Source organism: Orbicella faveolata, unplaced genomic scaffold (genome assembly GCF_042242905.1).
Source record: "Orbicella faveolata isolate gen_17 unplaced genomic scaffold, um_ofav_v1 contig_15, whole genome shotgun sequence".
Taxonomy (NCBI): domain Eukaryota; kingdom Metazoa; phylum Cnidaria; class Anthozoa; order Scleractinia; family Merulinidae; genus Orbicella; species Orbicella faveolata.
In genome coordinates this window covers 9,840,001-9,859,897 of record NW_028301542.1, presented here as the reverse complement: position 1 = coordinate 9,859,897, position 19,897 = coordinate 9,840,001, and the positions used below count along the sequence as shown (strand labels likewise).

Below are 19,897 nucleotides of genomic sequence, written 5' to 3'. Positions count from 1 at the left end.
AGTTTTACGTCAAAGAAATCCTCGGCAGAACCCTGCTTCCTTTCATCTGAGCAACATTTCCTGATGCTCACAGATTCCAACAAGACAACAACTCTAAACACACTAGCAGGCTCAGGTGAAAGAATTCATGAAATCAAGTGGGATTTACTGGTGGAAGATGCCTCCCGAGAGCCCTGACCTCGATCCCATAGAGATGTTATGGCATGAGCTAAAACATTTTCTGCGAACAATAGTAAAGCCCACAACTAAAGAGCAGCTACTTGAAGGAATTACTAGGTTCTGGAAGGAGAGGATGACGGCTGAAAAGTGTACAATGTACATCAATCACTTGAAGAAGGTTGTCCCAATGGTGATCCAGCACCAAGGCCTTAGGGCACTGAAAACAAAACGGTTCTTTTTGAGAACAACAATGGTACCTTTAGGAGCCACATTCAATAAAAGTCATGACCAATGCAATCCAATCTCTTCCCTTCAAAAAACCCCTGTAAACTACTTTGAAGTATTCATACTACATGTTAGTCTGTTGATTCCAAATTCACTTAATTGTTGATTGTGCTTACATGTAGCAAGAAAGTTAAAGTCAGTTGAGCAATCTGAAATGGAAAAAAAAGAGATGCTTTCAAAGTATAAACTGGCTTCCTATAAGTTTTACATGTGTTAGCAGACGTTTAAAAGTCAAAGAACTAATGCTTTATTTTATCGAATTCTGTCAAAATCTGTGAGGGAGTTCAGTCAATCAATGGAATGCTTTTGGAGAACGCTAGGACGAAACAGAAGTCTTTCAAAATGTGGAAGAGGAAGAGCTTTATAGAAGTTTTAATCGCAAATGTTTATCCAGTCAAAAACCAAAAATTAACGGCTGTTGGTTATAAAATTTGTTTGTCGACCATACGTGGCAACAAACCACTTCTGTTCAGTCGATCAATTGAAAAACTGGAAACAAATGACGCTTTTAAAGTGCCTATGAAGTAAAAATAATTCCTGCTTATTTCAAAGTCTTTTCAAAGTAAAAAAGAATGGCATTTTCTTTTTTGGAATATCTTTTTTCGTTTTAGAGATATTCACATTTTTGTATTATGCAAATGAGGAAAGTGATGACGTCATAGGTGGTTCCTCTAAAACAGCACAATACTCAATCGAGAATAACTCTAGAAATATTCAAGCAGTGTTCTTCAAACTTGGCACCAGCAATGTACATCACAAAAGAAACTGAATGACACCTACGATGCTGTTGCCAAGGCAATACTCTTGGCTCTAGTCTCTTTCTCTGAAAAACCAAATATCCCCATTTGCAACCTTTTAAAGTGGGACAGAGGGTCTTACTCAGAACACACATGATTCCCATATTGTCTTAACTCTCCCCATTAGATTGGTGGGAGTGAATGATCCTTGTTTAAGATAAAATCTGGGAATTTTAGTCTTAATTAAAACAGAACCAGTGGCATAACTGTTGTCATGGCAATGGCATGACAGGTGTCATTATGTTTCTTTTGTTCTGTACATTTCTGGTGCCAAGTTAAAAGAACACTGCTTTAATATTTCTAGAGTTATTCTCGATTGAGTGTTGTGCTGTTTTAGTGGAACCACCAATGACATCATCACTTTCCTTACAAAAACGTAAATATCTCTCAAACGAAAAAAGATATTCCAAAAAGGAAAATGCCATTCTTTTTTACTTTGAAAAGCCTTTCAAATAAGCAGCAATTATTTTTTACTTCATAGGCACTTTAAACATAATCTAGATTTGAAAGAGTTCATAAACAAATGTTTACCCAGTAAAAGAAGCACATTGTAGTCTCTTAAAGATTAGTTGTGTTACTGAACACGCTAAGAAGCAAAGAGTCAATAACACCTGTTGATCATCGATCTAAATGATCAATTTCGTTGACCTTGAAAATGTGAATGACACAAAAGCCAAGAACTGTCTGTACGTATTTGCCTTCAAACATGAAACTGTTAAATATTTTCATCACTGCTTTCTTCCAGGTCTACAAACCTTTCTAAATGACCGGTAAAAGTCAAGTTAATAACTTCAATATCCACGACTTTCACTTTATATAATTGCCAAAAGAGGAAAACTTTCTTCGTACAGGTTTAAGCACTTTTCCTTAAACCCATGAATGACGTGAATTCCATTTAAATTAGAAAGCTTTGCAGCATATTCTTGGATACGATTTTTGAGCCAAGTAGATTTGAAAAGTTTAAGAGTCGAACCTCAAGTGATCATAATAAACAAACAACAGAGTTAGGCAAACACTTCGTTGGAGGGCACAAAGTTATGCTTGGCTAATTTTCTGCATGCTTGCAAGTTTGCATTACAATAGGCTATTAAAATCTCGCGAGAAATTCAAGTAGTGGCACTTACAGTTTTTTTAAGCTCTCACAAGATGAGAATCTCGTCTTGCAAGATGGTGGTAACTTTTGAGCAGTACTGTAGTTTTGTCTTGTTAGACTGATTTCTGTGTAGGAAATTAATGTTTTCAGAGTCTTATTTATGAGAAAATCATTTGGGTAGCCTTACTACTTGGTAGGAGCATACATGAGTGCAGAGCAAAACAAAAACAATCATTATCAATAAAATTTAGGTGCTTGTTGATGCACCAGCAGTAGTTTGTTAGTTCCTCGTGATCATGGTATGTTATTTCAATTTTGCAAACAGCTGTGCTGAGGAAATGAGGAATCGTGCTTTAAGTGGTCTTACAGGCACTGAGCACCCTCCCTTGGATCAACGGAAAAGTTCTTTGGCTTTCAAGGACATATCAGCTAACACTATTGCAGAGCAACTAACATATCTTGAGTACAGAATGCTTCGCAGAATACCAGTAAGTATGCACATTTTGTATACAACCTGATGGTTTGTTTTCTCATGTTAAAATCTCAACTCTTCTGTAGGTTAGTATTTCAGTTGGCCCTCAGTGAGGTTAGTCAATGCAAGCCCTGAGTTCCAAACTCATTGAAACATGTTTAGACTGCTAATATTTGGCCTCAACTCAGGAAAATGTATTCGTAAATGTACAAATAGTGTGGTGATTGGAGACAAAAGAAATTTATAACCAAGACAACATATGACAACATTTCCAGGGTTGAGGCTTCTACTGGATTGGTAATGGTGGTGCTCCTGTTTCTCAAAGATGGACAGTTTGGTTACTTGAGAAACCTCTTAAGTATGTTTTTTTTTTCATCAGTGTTTATTTATTTTACTTTATACCAAAAAATAAATAGTGGTAAGCCCAGGCTAGCACTCATAGGAAACCACTGAGAAGATGAATGTATCAATCAGAATGTTCTGTGGGCTTGATGTGTGACATTTTCGATGGAGACCTTTATAGATTTTATTATATGGCTTGTGTTTGTGGCTGATATAATGGTCATTCTGATTGGCTACTGCCAAGAGCAGTATTCTCCTGTAATGCCCACAGGCCGATTACAGGCCTGCAGAAACAAAGTAAAAAGCCATATAACAAACCTTGAACTTTCTGTCTTTACCGGAAAGTCTCAAACCTTGGCCTTGCCGTGTTGACCTCACTATCACTCAGTCAGTATATGGCAAGGTCTCGGTTTGAGATTTTCCTATAAAAACTTCACTCTTGGTTTAATTGGTAGTTAATATGTAAATAACATTATTTATTAGTTTTCAGAGTGGAAGACTTATGTTTGCACTGGAAAATTAGGGGAAACAACTTATCTTGAGAGATATGTAGCTCTTTTCAATGGCTTATCACGTTGGGTACAAGCAATGGTTTTGAACTGTGTTACACCCCAGGAGAGAGCTTCCTGTATCGAAAAGTTTCAGCAAACAGCCAAAGTAAGTTATAATTTTCTCTTAAACAATCAGATACCCATACTCAAATACCTGGAAAAGCAACTTGAAGTTCATGGTTTTGTGCAGTGGGGTAGGCAATCAAAAACCAGGTCGAGTAATGTTGACAGGGCATTGCCTAAGGTAGCACAGGCAACTGTTTCCCTGTTTAGAAGTGAATATATGAAATATCATATAATTGAACCATGGAGAAAGATATGACGACATTATTGTTCATTGCAGCTATATGCATTACACAACTTAAGCAGTTGTGAGGTTGAATCCTGAAAAAAAATTGAGACTTGAACAGGATTCAAACCCATGTCCCCTGTGATACCGGTGCAGTGCTATTTTTTCCCAGGCTTCAATTACTGAAATTGTTTCACAACTGCTTAAGTTGTGTATATAACTGTGATGATCAAACATTTCTTCATATGTTTCCCTGTTTCTTATCAATATGTGTTGAAGTAAAAAAGATACAAAACTGGGAACAATGTTTAAAGGTTGGCAACACTACCATCTTGATCAATTCTTGAAGTTTTGGTGGAGGCAACAATTCCAGCTTAAGAGGAACTAGCTAGGGCCTACACGTACAAAAATTTTGCAGAATTCCAAATTTGTGGATAAAAGACAACCTCAAGAAGTTGACCAGAATTGTCTGTTCTGATGGACTTTGTTCTGGCATTTCTGGAAATTTTGGTTAAATTGAACACACATATTACATCTGGTTGTAGAGATGTTTCGAATATTCTGTTGTAGTTCAGGAGTCTATAAATCACGACCTTGTTGGGCAGGGCAGTACATGTAGGTATTTCTGATAAGAGGAGAAATGGAAAAGGGCAAAAATATAGCAAGCTAATTAGATGCCCTTGTTTTCCATTTCTCCTCTTACTTGTCTACTTTATATTTATCTTTGTAATTTTAGAATGGAATAAATAAATAAAATGAAAAAAATGAAAATTTCTGATAAGTACCTACAAGGTATTGATGTGAGACAGAAAATTGTAGCACAATTGCTAGAAAGTGTTACAATATCAGGATTTAGCCGCTTAACAAACTCCAGACAACATTTTGCTATTCAAGGTACATATAACCAAAAATTGTCCATATTATTTATTTTTCCTTATATACAGAATTACATACGTTGAGCTAATGGTGTACACATAAGTCACAAGGTTATTCCTTGTCATAGTAACTAAGAAAAGTCTTTTGATTTTTGCTGTGGTCATTGTGCTTCTTTCTTTACCAAGCATTTGAAGGAACTCCAGAATTTTAATGGTTTAATGGCGGTGGCTGGAGGACTGACAAACTCAGTGTTGTCACGCTTACGACAAACTCAGGAGCTACTCTCAGAAGATTGTCGCGAGGTACTAATTCTTCCACCTAGCTAAACTCACTCAGATTATAGTACAGTTTGATCTCCCATATCAAGGACCCATTAACCGATTAATGCACACGCTCACACTTGAGAAAAATAGCGTGCAAATTTGGTTGCAATTGGATGTTTTTTTCTTGGTGTTTCCCAAAATGCAATGTAAAAAAGTAACAGCAAAAACAAAATAAGAAATAAGAGAAAAACAGAGAAACAAGTGAAAAAGAAAAAAAACTTATCTCCGCGTGGCTATCATGTGCTTTGTTTGATCTTATTGGAGTGCGGCTAGTAGTGTGAACTACACAAGCGCTAATAGGCTAAGTTCCAATAGACACCAGGAACACTAATCTGTTTTCTTTAAATACCAAAAGAAATGCAGGTTTTTCATGGAAATATAGCTTTGCATTCAATATTTTGAAATCCTCCCAAAATCTGACCTTTTAGAAATGAAACAAAAGAATTGAAGGCTTTCATGCAAAAAGGGCGTATATAGCATTTTGGGTCGATTTTTATTTTTTGCAGGATCGAGCTAGTTTTTGGCAGACTGACTCGTTTTGACATGAAAAGCATCATTGCATAATTGTTTTTGTTGATTTGCACTTCGTTTTTGAGAAATAACGTATGCAAAAAAACTCAGTTTTCCGAGCGGCATCTTTTGGAGCGAATCCTTCCAAGGTGGATTTTGACGCAGCACAAACTTAAACGGTTACTTTTAGCAGCTTCAACAGCACGTTTTTTTTTTTAAATAGATGTTTTGATTTTTGAAAGAAGTAGAGAAATAGACCAGAAAAAAAAATCAACTGACCTGGTATTGAACTGGTGTTACAACAAAACAAACTTGAATCTGGCCCGTTCAGCGCCTTATTTGCTTGCGCTAACGAAGCAACAGTAAGAGAGTTGTGTAATTATATGAATTATAAAACTAGCAGCAAATACCACGCTTCGGTGACTTCATCATTTAGCAAAACAAAGGTTTCTTTTGTTTTTCGCTCAACAAAAGATCTCCAAAAGATACCCTTGGAAAACTGAGTTTTTTGCATACGTTATTTCTCGAAAATGAAGTGCAAATCAACAAAAACAATCACGCAACAAGTACAAAACAAGTCAGTCTGCCAAAAATTAGCTCGATCCTGCAAAAAATAAAAATCGGCCCAAAATGCTATATACGCCCTTTTTGCTTGAAAGCCTTCAATTGTGAATAGCAACAGTATTGAGGATTAAAATTGAAATATTAATTAAATCAAAGAATCAATTAAGTATTATGCCTCGGGATGCCTTTACATTTTTTGTGTCACATGACCATAGGCGTGACCTGATAAGGTCTTCACTGGTGTTACTGATCATGAAAAATTAAAACGCATGAAATAACTCTGAACTAACTGAAAATGATGAGGTTATATGAGAATAAATTTTCCATAGCAATGGCTCAAAAAGATCAGTTATGGGTCCTTAAAGCAGACATGCAAACAGCAGTAGCTAGCTTTAAAGCCAAATACATTCATTTAATAAATAGTAAAAATAAAAACAGATAAATACCATTGCATTTATAACCAATCAGCATTAGCAGATGTGGAGGGATTATCACTCATGCCCATGATGTTGTCACTGATTGGTTATGCACTGGTATTTACCTATTTATTTTTATTTCTACAGAATTCAAAATGACTTATAACATAAACAGATGACTCATAATTACATTGAAAGACTGCAGCCCTTGCATGAAGTGTGTCTGACTTACTGTGTTTGTTTTTCTTTAGTACCTCAAACTGTTAATGGAGTTCTTGTCTTCCAATGGAAACTACGCATCCTATAGGAAAACCTTGAATAACTGTACTGGATTCTATATTCCTATTTTGTAAGTTCTAGACTAAGAATCATACTTGCAAGTTGTAATTATTACTATAATATTACTTGACAAAATGTCACTGAAAATAAATTTTTTCAGTTCAGCTCTGGATTGAGCACGAAAACATGCATCAATCTTGGTGACTATGCAGCGCATTGTTTTTTCAGTTTACCGCTCGCAACTAAGACCACCACCCTTGCTTTAGTACATGCAGTGACAAGTTATCAGTGAATTTACATTCTTTGGAGATGCCACTAATATTCCATGACTCATATGCATTGACTCAGGATTGTTTTGTTGATAAAGTGTTGTAATTGTGACAAGGTTGTTTTTGTGCTCAATCTGTTCATATTTTCTCTATTCTGTTTTCTTCAATCCTCCATCTGCTGTAACATACCTGTGTTGGAAATGAACACAGAGGTGAGTTCACAAATTTAGTACATAATATGTTTTCCCACCACTGGTACATAATTTTAATATTTAGAGCAAAGTAATTAACCCACATATAACATGTATGTGACTAAAAGATTAAGATGATTTCTGCAGAACATTCGAGCAACAATGGCAAAAATTAAGTTACCAAAGAAGCCTCATGGCATGATAATATTCTGAATACAGTTAAGAAGAACTTATCGAGACTTAAGCTCTTAAGCTGACCCCACGAGAGAAAATTTAAGTTGAAGTTATTCATATTTCAATTAAAACAGACGTTTTGCGTTAGTTAGAAACACAATAGCACACGCTTTGAGCATTCTCATGAGGTTTGACATTAACTTTCTTGAGAATGCTTGAGACTTTAATCGTGGGGTCACTGGGAGAAATGAACTAAAGTGAGTTGTTTTAAGGTAATTCTTCTGAAATAAAAGTGACAATAGATGTTTGTTCAAACTTTGCCCAGTGAATATTTGTCAAATGATAACTTAAATTTTGAAATAAAAAAGGGGGGTGCCCATGCTCATTAAGAAGCAGTGAGGCATTGAAAATGCCCCATTTTGGCATTATTTAATGCTTATTATAAGAACGCATTCCCAGTAATTGTAAAATCTTTGTGAGCCCAGACTCATAAGAACATGCATTAACCTACAGTCAATACATTGTGTTAAGTTTGATTCAGACAAAGCTAAATCCTTGATTAAAAATTTGAACCAAATTTCTTGACGTGGTACCAAACTGCAAAATAGAAAAGACCACAGTGTATCTGTTATTTTTCTTATTTATTCAATTTTCAGCAATAGAAATTAGATCAGTCTTTTCTCATGCAAAGCTTATGATTAGTTGATTACAATGACTGGGAAAAAAATTGGGGTACCTGTGCTCGTTGGTGAGTTAGAACCATTTTTCAACTAACAGAGCCCAATATCAAGGCAAATCTGTCATGTTTTCAATATGTGCGCGTTCACAAGCGCACGCTAATGACGACATAAATTATGCGCAGTAAGGATACGCGATGCAAATGTGGGGAATGACCTTAAATAGTATTCCAAGAGTTACTGTGCTATGAGTAGATTTTTAGTAAATAATTTTTGCACTTATTGCTGGAACTTTGAGCGGAATCCGTCTTAAGTAGTTCATTTAATACAACCTCAGATGTGATGGACAGACAAACAAATTGACTGACCCATGGACTGGTTAAATGACTCACTGACATTGTTTCAATGATACAAAACAAATTAAAGAAACAGATACAATAATTACTCTATGTACATGTACAAGCTACTAACAAATATATACCAGTCAGTGTTCCAGATAAATGAGCGGTCCCAGGTCAAAAACCCAACAAGATCGGCTACATAACCCAACAAATTAATGGAAAATTTACAATGATTTGGTGGGAGCAGTGGGAATCAACCTATTGGAATTCGTAATGACTAATTGACACCTTGTCTTGAAAACTTGTCTGTAACCCTACGAGTACATTGACTCCCTGTGTAACTCACTGATTGAATTGCAGAATGACTGAGGGTATATGGTGCTGTGAAACTCTATTAATCACAGTGAGACTGAACATCTGATTTGGTGACAGCATCTTGAATTATTTAATACTAATACTTCTACAGGCATTCAGTTAAAAGATCTTATTGCCTTGCACACTGCACTCCCTGACACCGTGGATGGACATCTCCTTAATGTACAGAAGATGATTCGTTTATCAAATATCATGTCACGACTACTGCAGGTGCAAACCTCACTTCCAGCTTTGCAGCCAAATTTGGAACTCATCAAAATGTTACGGGTAAGATTGATATCAAACCAATTTAAACTTAAAATTCCATGCACTTTTGTTACACAGTTCAAGGGATAAAATTAATACTTTCTAAATTTTGGTATTTTAAAATTAAATTAAATGTAGTTATTGTTTTGTTTCTTTTGCTATACAGTCAAACTTCCTGTCGGCAATTACCTTAAATGTCAAACCTTGATGGTCACTTATGCATAAACACTAGAGAAGTGATTTAAATTTTTGAATTTGATTGGGAAAAAAAACTAATTTTATCTAAACAGCACAACTTACTCTAGGCCAGAATGCAAAGTATAAATTAAAATTATCCTATTTCAGACTAAAAATTTATATCCCCTTATGGACCATAACTGTATAACATTATGTATAATATTAAAATGGGTTTAATTAATGTTTTCCTCTTTTTTGTCAGAATAATCAAGATTTATTTCGGAAAATATTCATATTAATTCTGCATCTATAGTTAAATTAGATTACCCTGATATTTTGTGTCTGCTAAGTTTGCACTTTCACTACACTGTGTGACTTAAGTTTCCATTATTACTGAAAGGTCAAAAAACAATACTAACAATTGCTCCACCTTTTTTTCAGGTCTCACTACAACCCAGACTCACAGACGAAGAGCTGTATGAATTATCTCTTGCAAGGGAACCAAGAATGCACAGTCATTCTGTAAGAAAACTAGTGATGCAATATTCATTCCATTACATCTTGAAGTTTTATGATGATTATTTTGGTATTTACGCCTCATAAGATGTCAGCTAGTGATCTCCCGACCATTATTTTGAGGTGTGAAGTCATGACTGAAATTTTTCAATCCCTGACCCCTTCTCCTGAAGTAAGATGAAGTGAAGATAGCTGGATTTTGAAACTTGCCTCATAAAGAAGAAAAAAGTTTGGCCATTATCCAGTCATTTTGACACCACGGTTGGTCAACAACCCATATAGTTATAGTTGCTAATTTGCTACCCTGCTAATTTATTCTCGATTATTTTGAATATTCTTTCCCCATATTTATTTCAAACTCAAAAGCATTTCCCTTGGGTCTGCCCTTCAGTCATTTACTATCAGGTATTTCGAACTCCCACTATTTCAAACTACTTTTTGTTTCCCCTGAGAATTCAATATAGCAGGGTTCAACTGTAGTCTACATCTTAGCTTGTAAGCTGCTTGAAGCTCGCGCAGTTGGACGTGTTCTTTGATGAATTTTGCTCAACTTACACAAGTCATCCCGATGATACAAATAAGCAATGTGTAAAGCTATAATAAAGAAAAAGCCCCTTTAAAGACTTTGTGAGGAGCTGAGAGGCAACGATAATAAAAATATTATCTCTATTGGAAAAAGAATGATTTGTTTTGTGACATAATGAAGGATGACAGTGCCTTTGTGATCACTTTATTAAGAGCTGTGCAAGTCTTGGAAGTGTAGAGTCAAGTGGTGAACAATATGTGATGTTTGCTGATTGGGCGGCTGGATTGTTAGACACAACACCTGATCCTGTGACATCCGAGAAACATGTTGCATCCATGGTGGAGGTTGGTAGCATATTTGTTAAGTTAGAGGAATTGCTTTTTGGCTCTGTGTCAAAAACAGTCTTCGTGCGAAACCATTGATATGGAAATGTGTTCCCCCTACAGGTTCATTTTCATACAGATCAAACTCATTTTCATATAAAAGGGTTTGGATGAAGACTCGTTTTGAAACTGAGGCACAAGGCAGCGGCATGTAGGACCGTTACTTGGAACAAAGCAAAAGACAAGAGGCTATATTGTTCCCAATAACGATCCCACAAGCCACTGGGAGATTGAACTCGCCCCAGATTTCCTCTCGTTTTTATAGTGGCAAATACTGACAGGGATGCTCTTATGTAAAACAACTTTCAGGTATTAAAATGCCTGTTTCTTTACCACTTAGGCCCTGGACATATTGACATTTTCACTTACCTGTGGCTATAGTTGAGTAAACGTATGTTAATAGAGGGATTGTCCATGTAAACAAACCCTCTTTTTAACTTGGAAAATCCTGGTTGTGGGTATGGATGGGAGATTCGCTTGATCCTACCTTCGCTCTTTCACTCCTTCGCTTCCTGTTAGACTTTTGCTAAAGCGTCTTGTTATATTCGACGTGGAGGTGTAACGATTTCCTCACCGAGCGAGACGATCCATTTTCCTAGTTGAGTGGCTCAGATTCCGTTCATAGCCACTTTGATTCTATGTTGAGGTTGTTTGGATGTATCATTCAATTGGGAGCCACCGTAAGAGAAAAAAAATACTGTATGAAGGAAACTGAACACAAGTTTAGAAAAACTGATGATAACAAAAGAAATGTGATTCTCGTCTCTTAAATACCATTTATGTAATAACCCTGATATTTTGACGGTAACTGGCCATCCACGAGCACTTAAGAACAGGCTGTCCAGAATCTTAGCCTACCGTAAAGTCATCTAGCTAACGTAAGCCTACATGAATTTCTGTTGTTTACTCCCAATGTATATTATTTCAATTCACTAGGTGGCTCGTAGCGTACCCCACTGATGACGGTGCTTCTTGTACTCACAAGTGATCCCACATGTTTACTTACTATTTTCTTGTATTCTGTGTAGGCTGTGTTCAAAGTTTATGACACAAACAAAGATGGTTCAATATCAACAGAAGAGTTTGATGCAATTGCTACTAATTTTCCATTTATTGATTCATTTGGAGTTCTCGATGTTAACCGGTGAGAATTTGGTTTGCTATTTGTTCTTAAGTCTCATCAGATGATTTAATGTCCAAGTAGTTACGAAGGCTCACGCGCTTCACACACGAGGATCACGCTTATGGCGCTCCGCGCCTTCCGAATAGGGAAAAAACGACTGTTTGGCAGTTTAAGTAGTTACGTAGACTGCAAAACAGTTGTATTTTTACGTTAGACAAGTAAATATGAATATTAATGGCCACTTTCGATTCGACCAAAATTCCGGTTTGAATTTGCACATTTTTAATGGCGAATGGAACAGTGTTTTCTGAAATTTCTAGAAAACATGACAACCTTGCAAGGTACACCAAAATTTTCGAAATTTATAAGTGGAACTTGAATTAGGAAATTCAACAATTCTCACGGATTTTTCAAAAGCTTTCAAGGAAATTTCCTTTTGCCCCAGTTTCGAATGTTACAGATTTAGTAACAATATACACTACCACACCTCTTCCCCTGCCTTAAAAATGTCTAGTAAAATTAGCACTTCCGCTGAAGTTTTGATAAAGGGTGAAATTGACTGAGTTCTCGCCACACTCCAGTCCTACCAGAAAAGCGTTCAAGGTAGCTAGTGCACTGAATGCAATGAATTTGATACTTTTTGCCAGATCTTAGCCCACGTTTCAGAGTAGCTTTTACAATATAAAATGCCCTACATTCAGTTAAATTACATATAAAGTATATGTCGCATGCATGTGTGCAAACCGAAAATCACACGCTTTTCGTAATCAAGTTTATGAAACTTGCAGTTCGTTGTAAACTTTGTGTGTCTTCGCTTTTTTGCACAAATGGCTCTGTGATTTGAAGTAACGGTCACAATTTCGCCACTTGATAATTTCAAGTTATGCATGCCTCATTCGTGATCAGGGTGTGCTTTAGTTTGCTCGTGACGTCAATAATTTTCAAGTTAATAAACAGAAGTAACTTTGAGACTGATTTCATTGTGTAGTGATGGAGTTATCAGTCGTGAAGAGATGAAGAATTACTTTATGAAAGCGCACTGTCACGAGTTGAGTAAAGGCTTTTCGCACACCTTTCAAGAAACAACGTACTTCACACCAACCTTTTGTGACCATTGTGCAGGCATGGTAAGGAACGCATTTATAATTAAACTGTACAGAGCATATTCACTCACGTGTCCAGCAGCCATGCAAATTTATTGGAACGAACGAAAGTCTTTACATGTACGTAAGAAAAGAGTTGAACTCCCACAGGATTGGTTTGGTACACCAACATGGCTGCCGTGTCATTCTTTTGGAACACCAATATGGCTGCCATGACGTCATGTGCATGCGTTCCACAGTCAGGAACATGAAGAAAGTGCTTGTTTCTTTTGCCGCCATCTTGCTAATTGTAGTCTCATCAGGCGGTTCTTTCTTCGGCTTTCATTCCTGTCTTCCTTCCCTTCCATTCTTCCTTCCTTCCCAACTTCCTCCCTTCTTCCGTCCTATACCCTTCCTAACTTCCTAACGTCATGCTTTTTCTAAATATCTTTCAGCTATGGGGAATCATCAAGCAAGGATACAGGTGTAAAGGCAAGAATTTTTAAGTGGTGTTTCAATGCAATGCCCAAAATTATAAACAAAAGAGAATGGCAATTTCTAGTTTGGCAACATTTTTGCGTATTGAGTACAAAGGAAAATACCTCCGCAAATGGAGTCAGTGTTGTTCTCCTGAGCGATTTTTTAAGAGTGTTATTATCACCCATTGACTTTGCTTATTTCTACCGACGGTTAGGTCGCCTTTACTTCATAATCTGATCGTTAGATACAACACAATGGCACGTGTTGGCCTTGTAGGGAGAAATCCGTCACTCTTGGGTTTTTGGATTACAAATACCTAACATTGCTAAATTTGACTCAAATCCTTTCAACAGTCCATTAAACCAATTTGACTACTTTCCCTCGTTTCCTATGGGCAGCCGTCGCTTGTATTCGCTTTTTCATATTCCTCTTCACTTCCCTCACTGCCATTCTATTGCTTTCTTCCAGTTTGTCACATTAATTGCCACAAGAATTGCAAAGGAGAGATAGTTAGAGGATGTCGTCAGAAGTCGCCTAACCAGTTGAATGGTAAGAGTAACTCCCAGGATCCGAATAGGCTTTTATTATATGGCTAGCTCCGTGAGCGGGCAAGATCAACTGAATACTACGCTGTGATTGGATGGTGCCATCTTGCCCGCCCGGGATTACCCGCCGTGTGTAATAAATCCTTTATTGACCAAGCTTGTTCAGTCAATATGGCTGGATATTGGTCTCCTTTTATTTTTCCGTATTTATGGACCTCCACTCCGTCTTGGTCTTTAAACACGGAAAAAAATAACTTGGCCAATATCCAGCCATCTTGACCGAACAAGCTTGGTCAATAACCAATAAATCTTTCCTCGGTCTTTTCTTAGGATGGAAAAGGCTTATCTCTCCTCGGTGAAATCACTAGGATTGAAATAGACTCGTCTTTAATTACTCAATTCGCTGTGATTGAAACAGGCTCGTCTTTGCTTATGCCAATCCCTAGGATTGGAATAGGACAGGTTTCATAACCAAGGAACTACTACTATTCATAAATGGGGCTTCTTTTCAGAAAATATAATGAATTGTTCTACTTACTGTTTCTTCATCAACTGTTTCAGGCGTAGAAAAATCTCCTTACAAAGTGGACACACTTAGAATTGCCAAATGGAAAAACAAAATGAAGCTCCACAAACAATTTTCCGAGGAATCCCTGAAGTCTTTAAATGGCGAGTCTGTCAGTGTACCAGTAGATCAGTACAAACAACTTCTTCGTGCCCAGCAGGTCAGTAGATAAAAGGCCGTACTACTTCGTTGATAGTGTTGACACTCATTGAAATTTACTGGGCTTATGTTACCAAGAATTTGAACAGGATCTTTGCCCTCACCTTAATAAAGCTCTTATGACTGATGAACTTTGTCTCCAGTTTGAAGATACTTTTCTTTTCCATTTTTCCGCTCACTACTGTGTTTTTCTACCCTCTGTATCCATTAACACTGGTTACGATTGACATCTCAACAAAAAACATCACGTGATTTTGTTGGGGCACACAGCAATCGCGTTGAGGTCAGGAAACCCTGCTCTACACTGAAAAAAATTCACATTCAAAGTTTTTTAGCAAATTGTTTCGCTTTTTTTCCTCCGGTACCTCAAATTTAAGGTAGCGGAATCCTCTTGGCGGGATGGGGCAGGGGAACCAGCGAAATACACTTTTTGTTGTGACCTCCAAGAAGCACTTCTGTTATTAACTAAACCTTTTCACTCTGCTATAAACATTAACTTACTAACAAAGAGCAATAGCTCTTCGGATCAAACCTTGTTGTGTGCTCTCCGAGTTATTTTGTCAACGAACAAAGGATATGGTCTTTCATTTTCTTTGCACAGGAGGTTGTCTGATAGCGCATAGTTCTCTCTTGGTAGTTAACAAAGGAGAAACACTCTGTTTATGGTTATCATTATCATTCTTGAGCTGAGTGTATGTCACTTGATTTTGTTTTTTTCATTAAACATTTTAGGCAAATGAAGCAATCCTGGCGGAGAATGTTCGTCTTCACAGGGACTTACAAGACGCCACACACAAGTTAGGCTTGTTGCAAAATCATCTGAATTCTCTGAGACAAAACACTGTTACTTTTATCTTGGAGCAGATGGACGCTTTACAGATGCAGAAGGATACGGAGGTATAGGACGTGCTGGAAAAGGGAAAATCCTTGTTTTAAACGTCCTGCGACGTATTCGGAAATAATCTTTTGTACTGTAGTATTGTAAATCACCAGAAAACGTGTGATGTTTTCATTTACAAACATTACTAAACATTTCACAAATTCAAGCTAAAATGTAACATGGGCAAGACATCTCAATGTAATTTTCTACTTATTGTTTTAACTAGGACAGTCATCATGATGTCTTCTCAACAATAGTTCAGTTGTTTTAAGTCATAATGTTGTAGTTACGTCAAGTGGTATTCTGGGTATCTAAAGGGCACACGCACAGAGAATTGACGATTCTATTTTCGTTCTGTTCCGTTTTATTTTTGTGGTGTTCCTTATTTAAAATAACATACGGAATAACATGCAAGTGTAATATAATACAGGTGCCTCTTTGTGTAAATTATGGTTAGTGAGGGTCAACACAGTAGAATAATTTATTGTCATCTTTAAATTGTACAGATAGAAGATAACCAAAAGAAAAATAGGAAGAAATAATGTTTTCCATTCCATTAAGAGAGAAGGAATTGTGGTTAAGTAATTTAAAAATTCAAGATGTACATGTATCAATTTGGAAGACGACCGCAATTACGGATTGGGAGCGTGAAATATAGAAAATAATTAATGTCTAAATAAAGACAAAGAATTGATGATCGTAAGAAATATTTCCTTAGTGCGACTTATAGTTCTTTACGACTTTGAAAGCATAGGAGGGCAGACGCAAAATTCGTCTGGACTACATGTCTCTATCGTAAAGAAAACTTTAGCGTAATGTTACATTTTACATTCATTATTTGTGAGAGGGAAACTTTTTTTTTTCAGCAATCTTGCTAAAAAACTCGATGTCTGGAGTTGAGTGCTATTATTTTCGGAATGGTACAAATTTTAGTTATTAATTTTGTTAACTCGTATAGGTGTGAAGATCAATCCCATTGTTTCCAAGCGTTTTAAGCGAGGAAACTTATCTTTGTAAATGCGCGATCTATAAATTATATTAAATTATTTGGTCGATTTAATAAATATCATTCAAACTACTTTAGTTGTTCATTGGTCATCAATCACACTACATTAGTAGATTTTCTTTGTAGCTTTGGACGAGTCACGGGTAAAATGTCTTTAACTGTCTCTTATGTCGAATTCTGCTTCTCTTCACTTTAACACCTTCACATGTCTTTCAATCTAAAACTTTTAACAGTGATTAGTCTAATGAAGCCGTGTATTGTTTCGAAAGGTTATTACAAAGCAATTTGTATTACGTACTTAAAAACAGTACCCAAGAATAGAGCAGTATAAGTGTAATACCAGTGCAAAGTTCGAAACTAGTACGAAGACACTTTTAAAACGACTTCGACGGTCACCCGAGGTATTTCGAAGGAATGTCGAAGTTCGTCAAGTCTTCCGAGGTAGCTGAAGATAATTAGGTTTTTTTCCGAGCAATTCCGAGCAACACCCAAATCTTTCCGAAGAGTTACTAATGTCATCCGAACATTTTCGAATACCTCTGAAGATCACCCGAACCTTTCCGATCCGAAGAGTTCTGAAAATCGTCCGAAGATTGTTTAACATTATGGGGAGTTTCGCGAATATATTCCCAAAAAAATTTACGAAGATGGCCTCTACAACGCCTCCCAATAAATCAATTTTAATGTGTAGTCTATGTTCAAGTGCTTTGTTAGCAAGTAATCACATGATTATTCTAGTGCAATTTGGAATAGATAAGTACTTGTAAATTTTTCAATGAAAACAAATTATACACACCTTACGGGCTCGTGGAACGTCCTGTAACCTTTTTTCTTACTTATTTATTCCAAATTGCACAAGAATAATCATGTGATTGCCCAAACTAAGAAAACAATTATCTTCATGTAAATCAAATTCACGGTAAACGTACTTCTCCGTTTCGTTTTGTGTAACCTCCGACCAAGCGTTCTTACTTTTGTTGATTAACGGTATAAAAAATTCACATTAGGAAATCATCTCTGAGTGTGTCTTATTGGAGTTCACCTTGCTTAACTTGTTTCTTGCGATTTCTTTTCAGGTGATAAACCAATCATGCAAAGAAGACCATGTGTCAATGACACTGTCTATGCGCGTGTTAGTAGACACCAAGCATGGTCTATTGAAAATCTTCAAATCTGATTGGTTATATTAATAGCATGCGGTCGCGCACACATTGCTCTTCAAGGAAAACAATATTGTTTCTGATTTTAGAGTTAAAAGTACACAAAAATGCGAATCGTTGATGGAATGTTTTGGACTGCAATCGTTTAGAGAGTGTCTGCCAAAACAGACAGACTTGCCCTTGTTTTCAATGAGTGATAATTAACTCCCCGAGCTCGATCAAACAGCGCTTGTGGAAGTATCGAACAGGTAGTCTAACTCCAAAGGATGTGATTTTTCCGTTAGTATCTATGTGAACCAAACTCCTGTATGCTTATTTATGATAACCTACCGAAATCATCACCCAACATATTATCAAGGCTTCCATTCCACCACAGCAGAAGCAAATATGCCGTTATCCCTGGGTTCTAATTCCGCTGTAGACCAGCCAGTTAGAGGATTTTACTAGTTTTTAGTTGATAACGTTTCTTATTATATACTCTGTCAAAAATTTAACTCCGCTCTCACTGACATTACATTGAATAAGTTATTTTTCATGGAAAAGTATCTCCAAGGTTAGCACATGATCGTTAAAAGCGAAAGTAGATTTTATTGGTTTATAATAGTACAAACTAATAAATTCAGTCAATCAAGTGGTGGTGATCTTTGTTTAAAAATTAATGCAATCCATACACTACAATATACAATGTTTTCAAGTAAATAGCTGTACTCTGATCGGGTGAGTAATCCTTCTGGCTTTGTTTGGTATTTTCTAATATTTAATCCTTGCTTTCGATGAGGATTTTGAGCGAGGAATCTACAATTCAAGGTAAGACCACTTCATTTGATAACTCAAATAGAAATTAATCGCGGACGATTCACAAAGAATTTAAAATTAAATACAGATGTAGCCTTGTGTTATTTTGAGTAAATGCTAAACCTACATAGAAATGTGAAGGATGGATCTAAATCCATTCAACGAGAAACCGTCCCTGTATACCAAGCTTTTTGATTGTATTTAAATTAATGGAACTGCAATATGTAGATATAAATCTCGGTCGCCATAGGTTTTAATTACGTTGTTACACTAAATAAAGTTGTCCGCCCATAAATGAATGTAACGATGGCAACCGGGTAAAAGCTCGCCTCTACTCTGATGCCTTGGGATAATGGTGCATAAATTAAGGAGAATTTTCTCTATTTCTTGTTATACTGATGTATTATTTATGGTTATAAGCTAATTTTTTCGCGTCTCTCCTTTCTAAGTATTTTATTTTGGTTCTTAGCGAAAATCGCTGTTCTCATTCACTATTTATTTATACTAGTTTAATTTCTCGCATTGCTTCTAGAAGTGGAATCCCGACATATTTTTCGCCGTTTTCAAGACGTTTTCCATCCACTCGTAGCGTTTTCGTGGAATAGTGTTCTTTATGTATAATAAAACGACAACGACATTTGGAACACACTAAAAGACCTAACGAAACATTCTTCCTGTAGAATGATACCGTTAGCGCAAAGGAAGGCCAGAATTTTGCCAAAGTTTTTGTAACTTTCTGTTGATAGCTCTCAGGATTGCTTGTAGCCATGCTCCAGTGAAACTTAGCGGGGCTACTAAGCGATAACAATTTCGCCATGATTGTCTGGCAGATTGCATTCTCGCAATATGGTGATATTTTAAAGTTCCCGGCCCAAAACTCCCATGGGGTCATGGCAAAAAGCCAAGTAAAAGTGGAGATATTTCAGCATTCCAATCAAATAAATATAAAGGACGATACAATTTTATGTCCAAGTTTTTATTATAGCACTTGTTTTCATATCCAATGACAAAACGTAAAAAACCATTCAAAAGTCTATACTACACATCCCCACCGTCTGGTTTTGACAGAAGCCAAGTTTGAAATTTCGATGCTTTCGACGTTTAATCTTAAGAATGGCAGCTAAAAGAAAATAAAACAATGAAACTTATTCAAACCTGGATCACTGGATAATGCAACTCAAGAGTTTTCTTTGGCTTAGCCGTCATGAGCTATTATACCATGTTATGCAAATATGGTAAGCGTGCACGTAACTTTTTGGGGCGTTTTTATT

At 36.5% G+C, this 19,897-nt stretch overlaps 1 protein-coding gene across 2 annotated transcripts in view; it reads left to right on the top strand.

Moving 5' to 3' along the window:
- LOC110051314 (ras guanyl-releasing protein 3-like) overlaps positions 1-16,743 on the top strand; it is a 30,368-nt gene extending 13,625 nt beyond the window's left edge. For both annotated transcript variants that reach the window (XM_089288364.1, XM_089288363.1), the window contains exons 6-18: positions 2,660-2,822; positions 3,632-3,805; positions 5,050-5,166; positions 6,929-7,026; positions 9,073-9,250; positions 9,848-9,928; positions 10,661-10,792; positions 11,860-11,975; positions 12,943-13,081; positions 13,492-13,528; positions 13,985-14,065; positions 14,623-14,786; positions 15,518-16,743. In XM_089288364.1, coding sequence (XP_089144490.1) covers positions 2,660-2,822; positions 3,632-3,805; positions 5,050-5,166; positions 6,929-7,026; positions 9,073-9,250; positions 9,848-9,928; positions 10,661-10,792; positions 11,860-11,975; positions 12,943-13,081; positions 13,492-13,528; positions 13,985-14,065; positions 14,623-14,786; positions 15,518-15,688 — 1,651 coding nt within the window. In that variant the 3' untranslated portion in view covers positions 15,689-16,743. The remainder of the gene's footprint in view (positions 1-2,659; positions 2,823-3,631; positions 3,806-5,049; positions 5,167-6,928; positions 7,027-9,072; positions 9,251-9,847; positions 9,929-10,660; positions 10,793-11,859; positions 11,976-12,942; positions 13,082-13,491; positions 13,529-13,984; positions 14,066-14,622; positions 14,787-15,517) is intronic.
- The last annotated feature ends 3,154 nt before the right edge of the window (positions 16,744-19,897 follow it).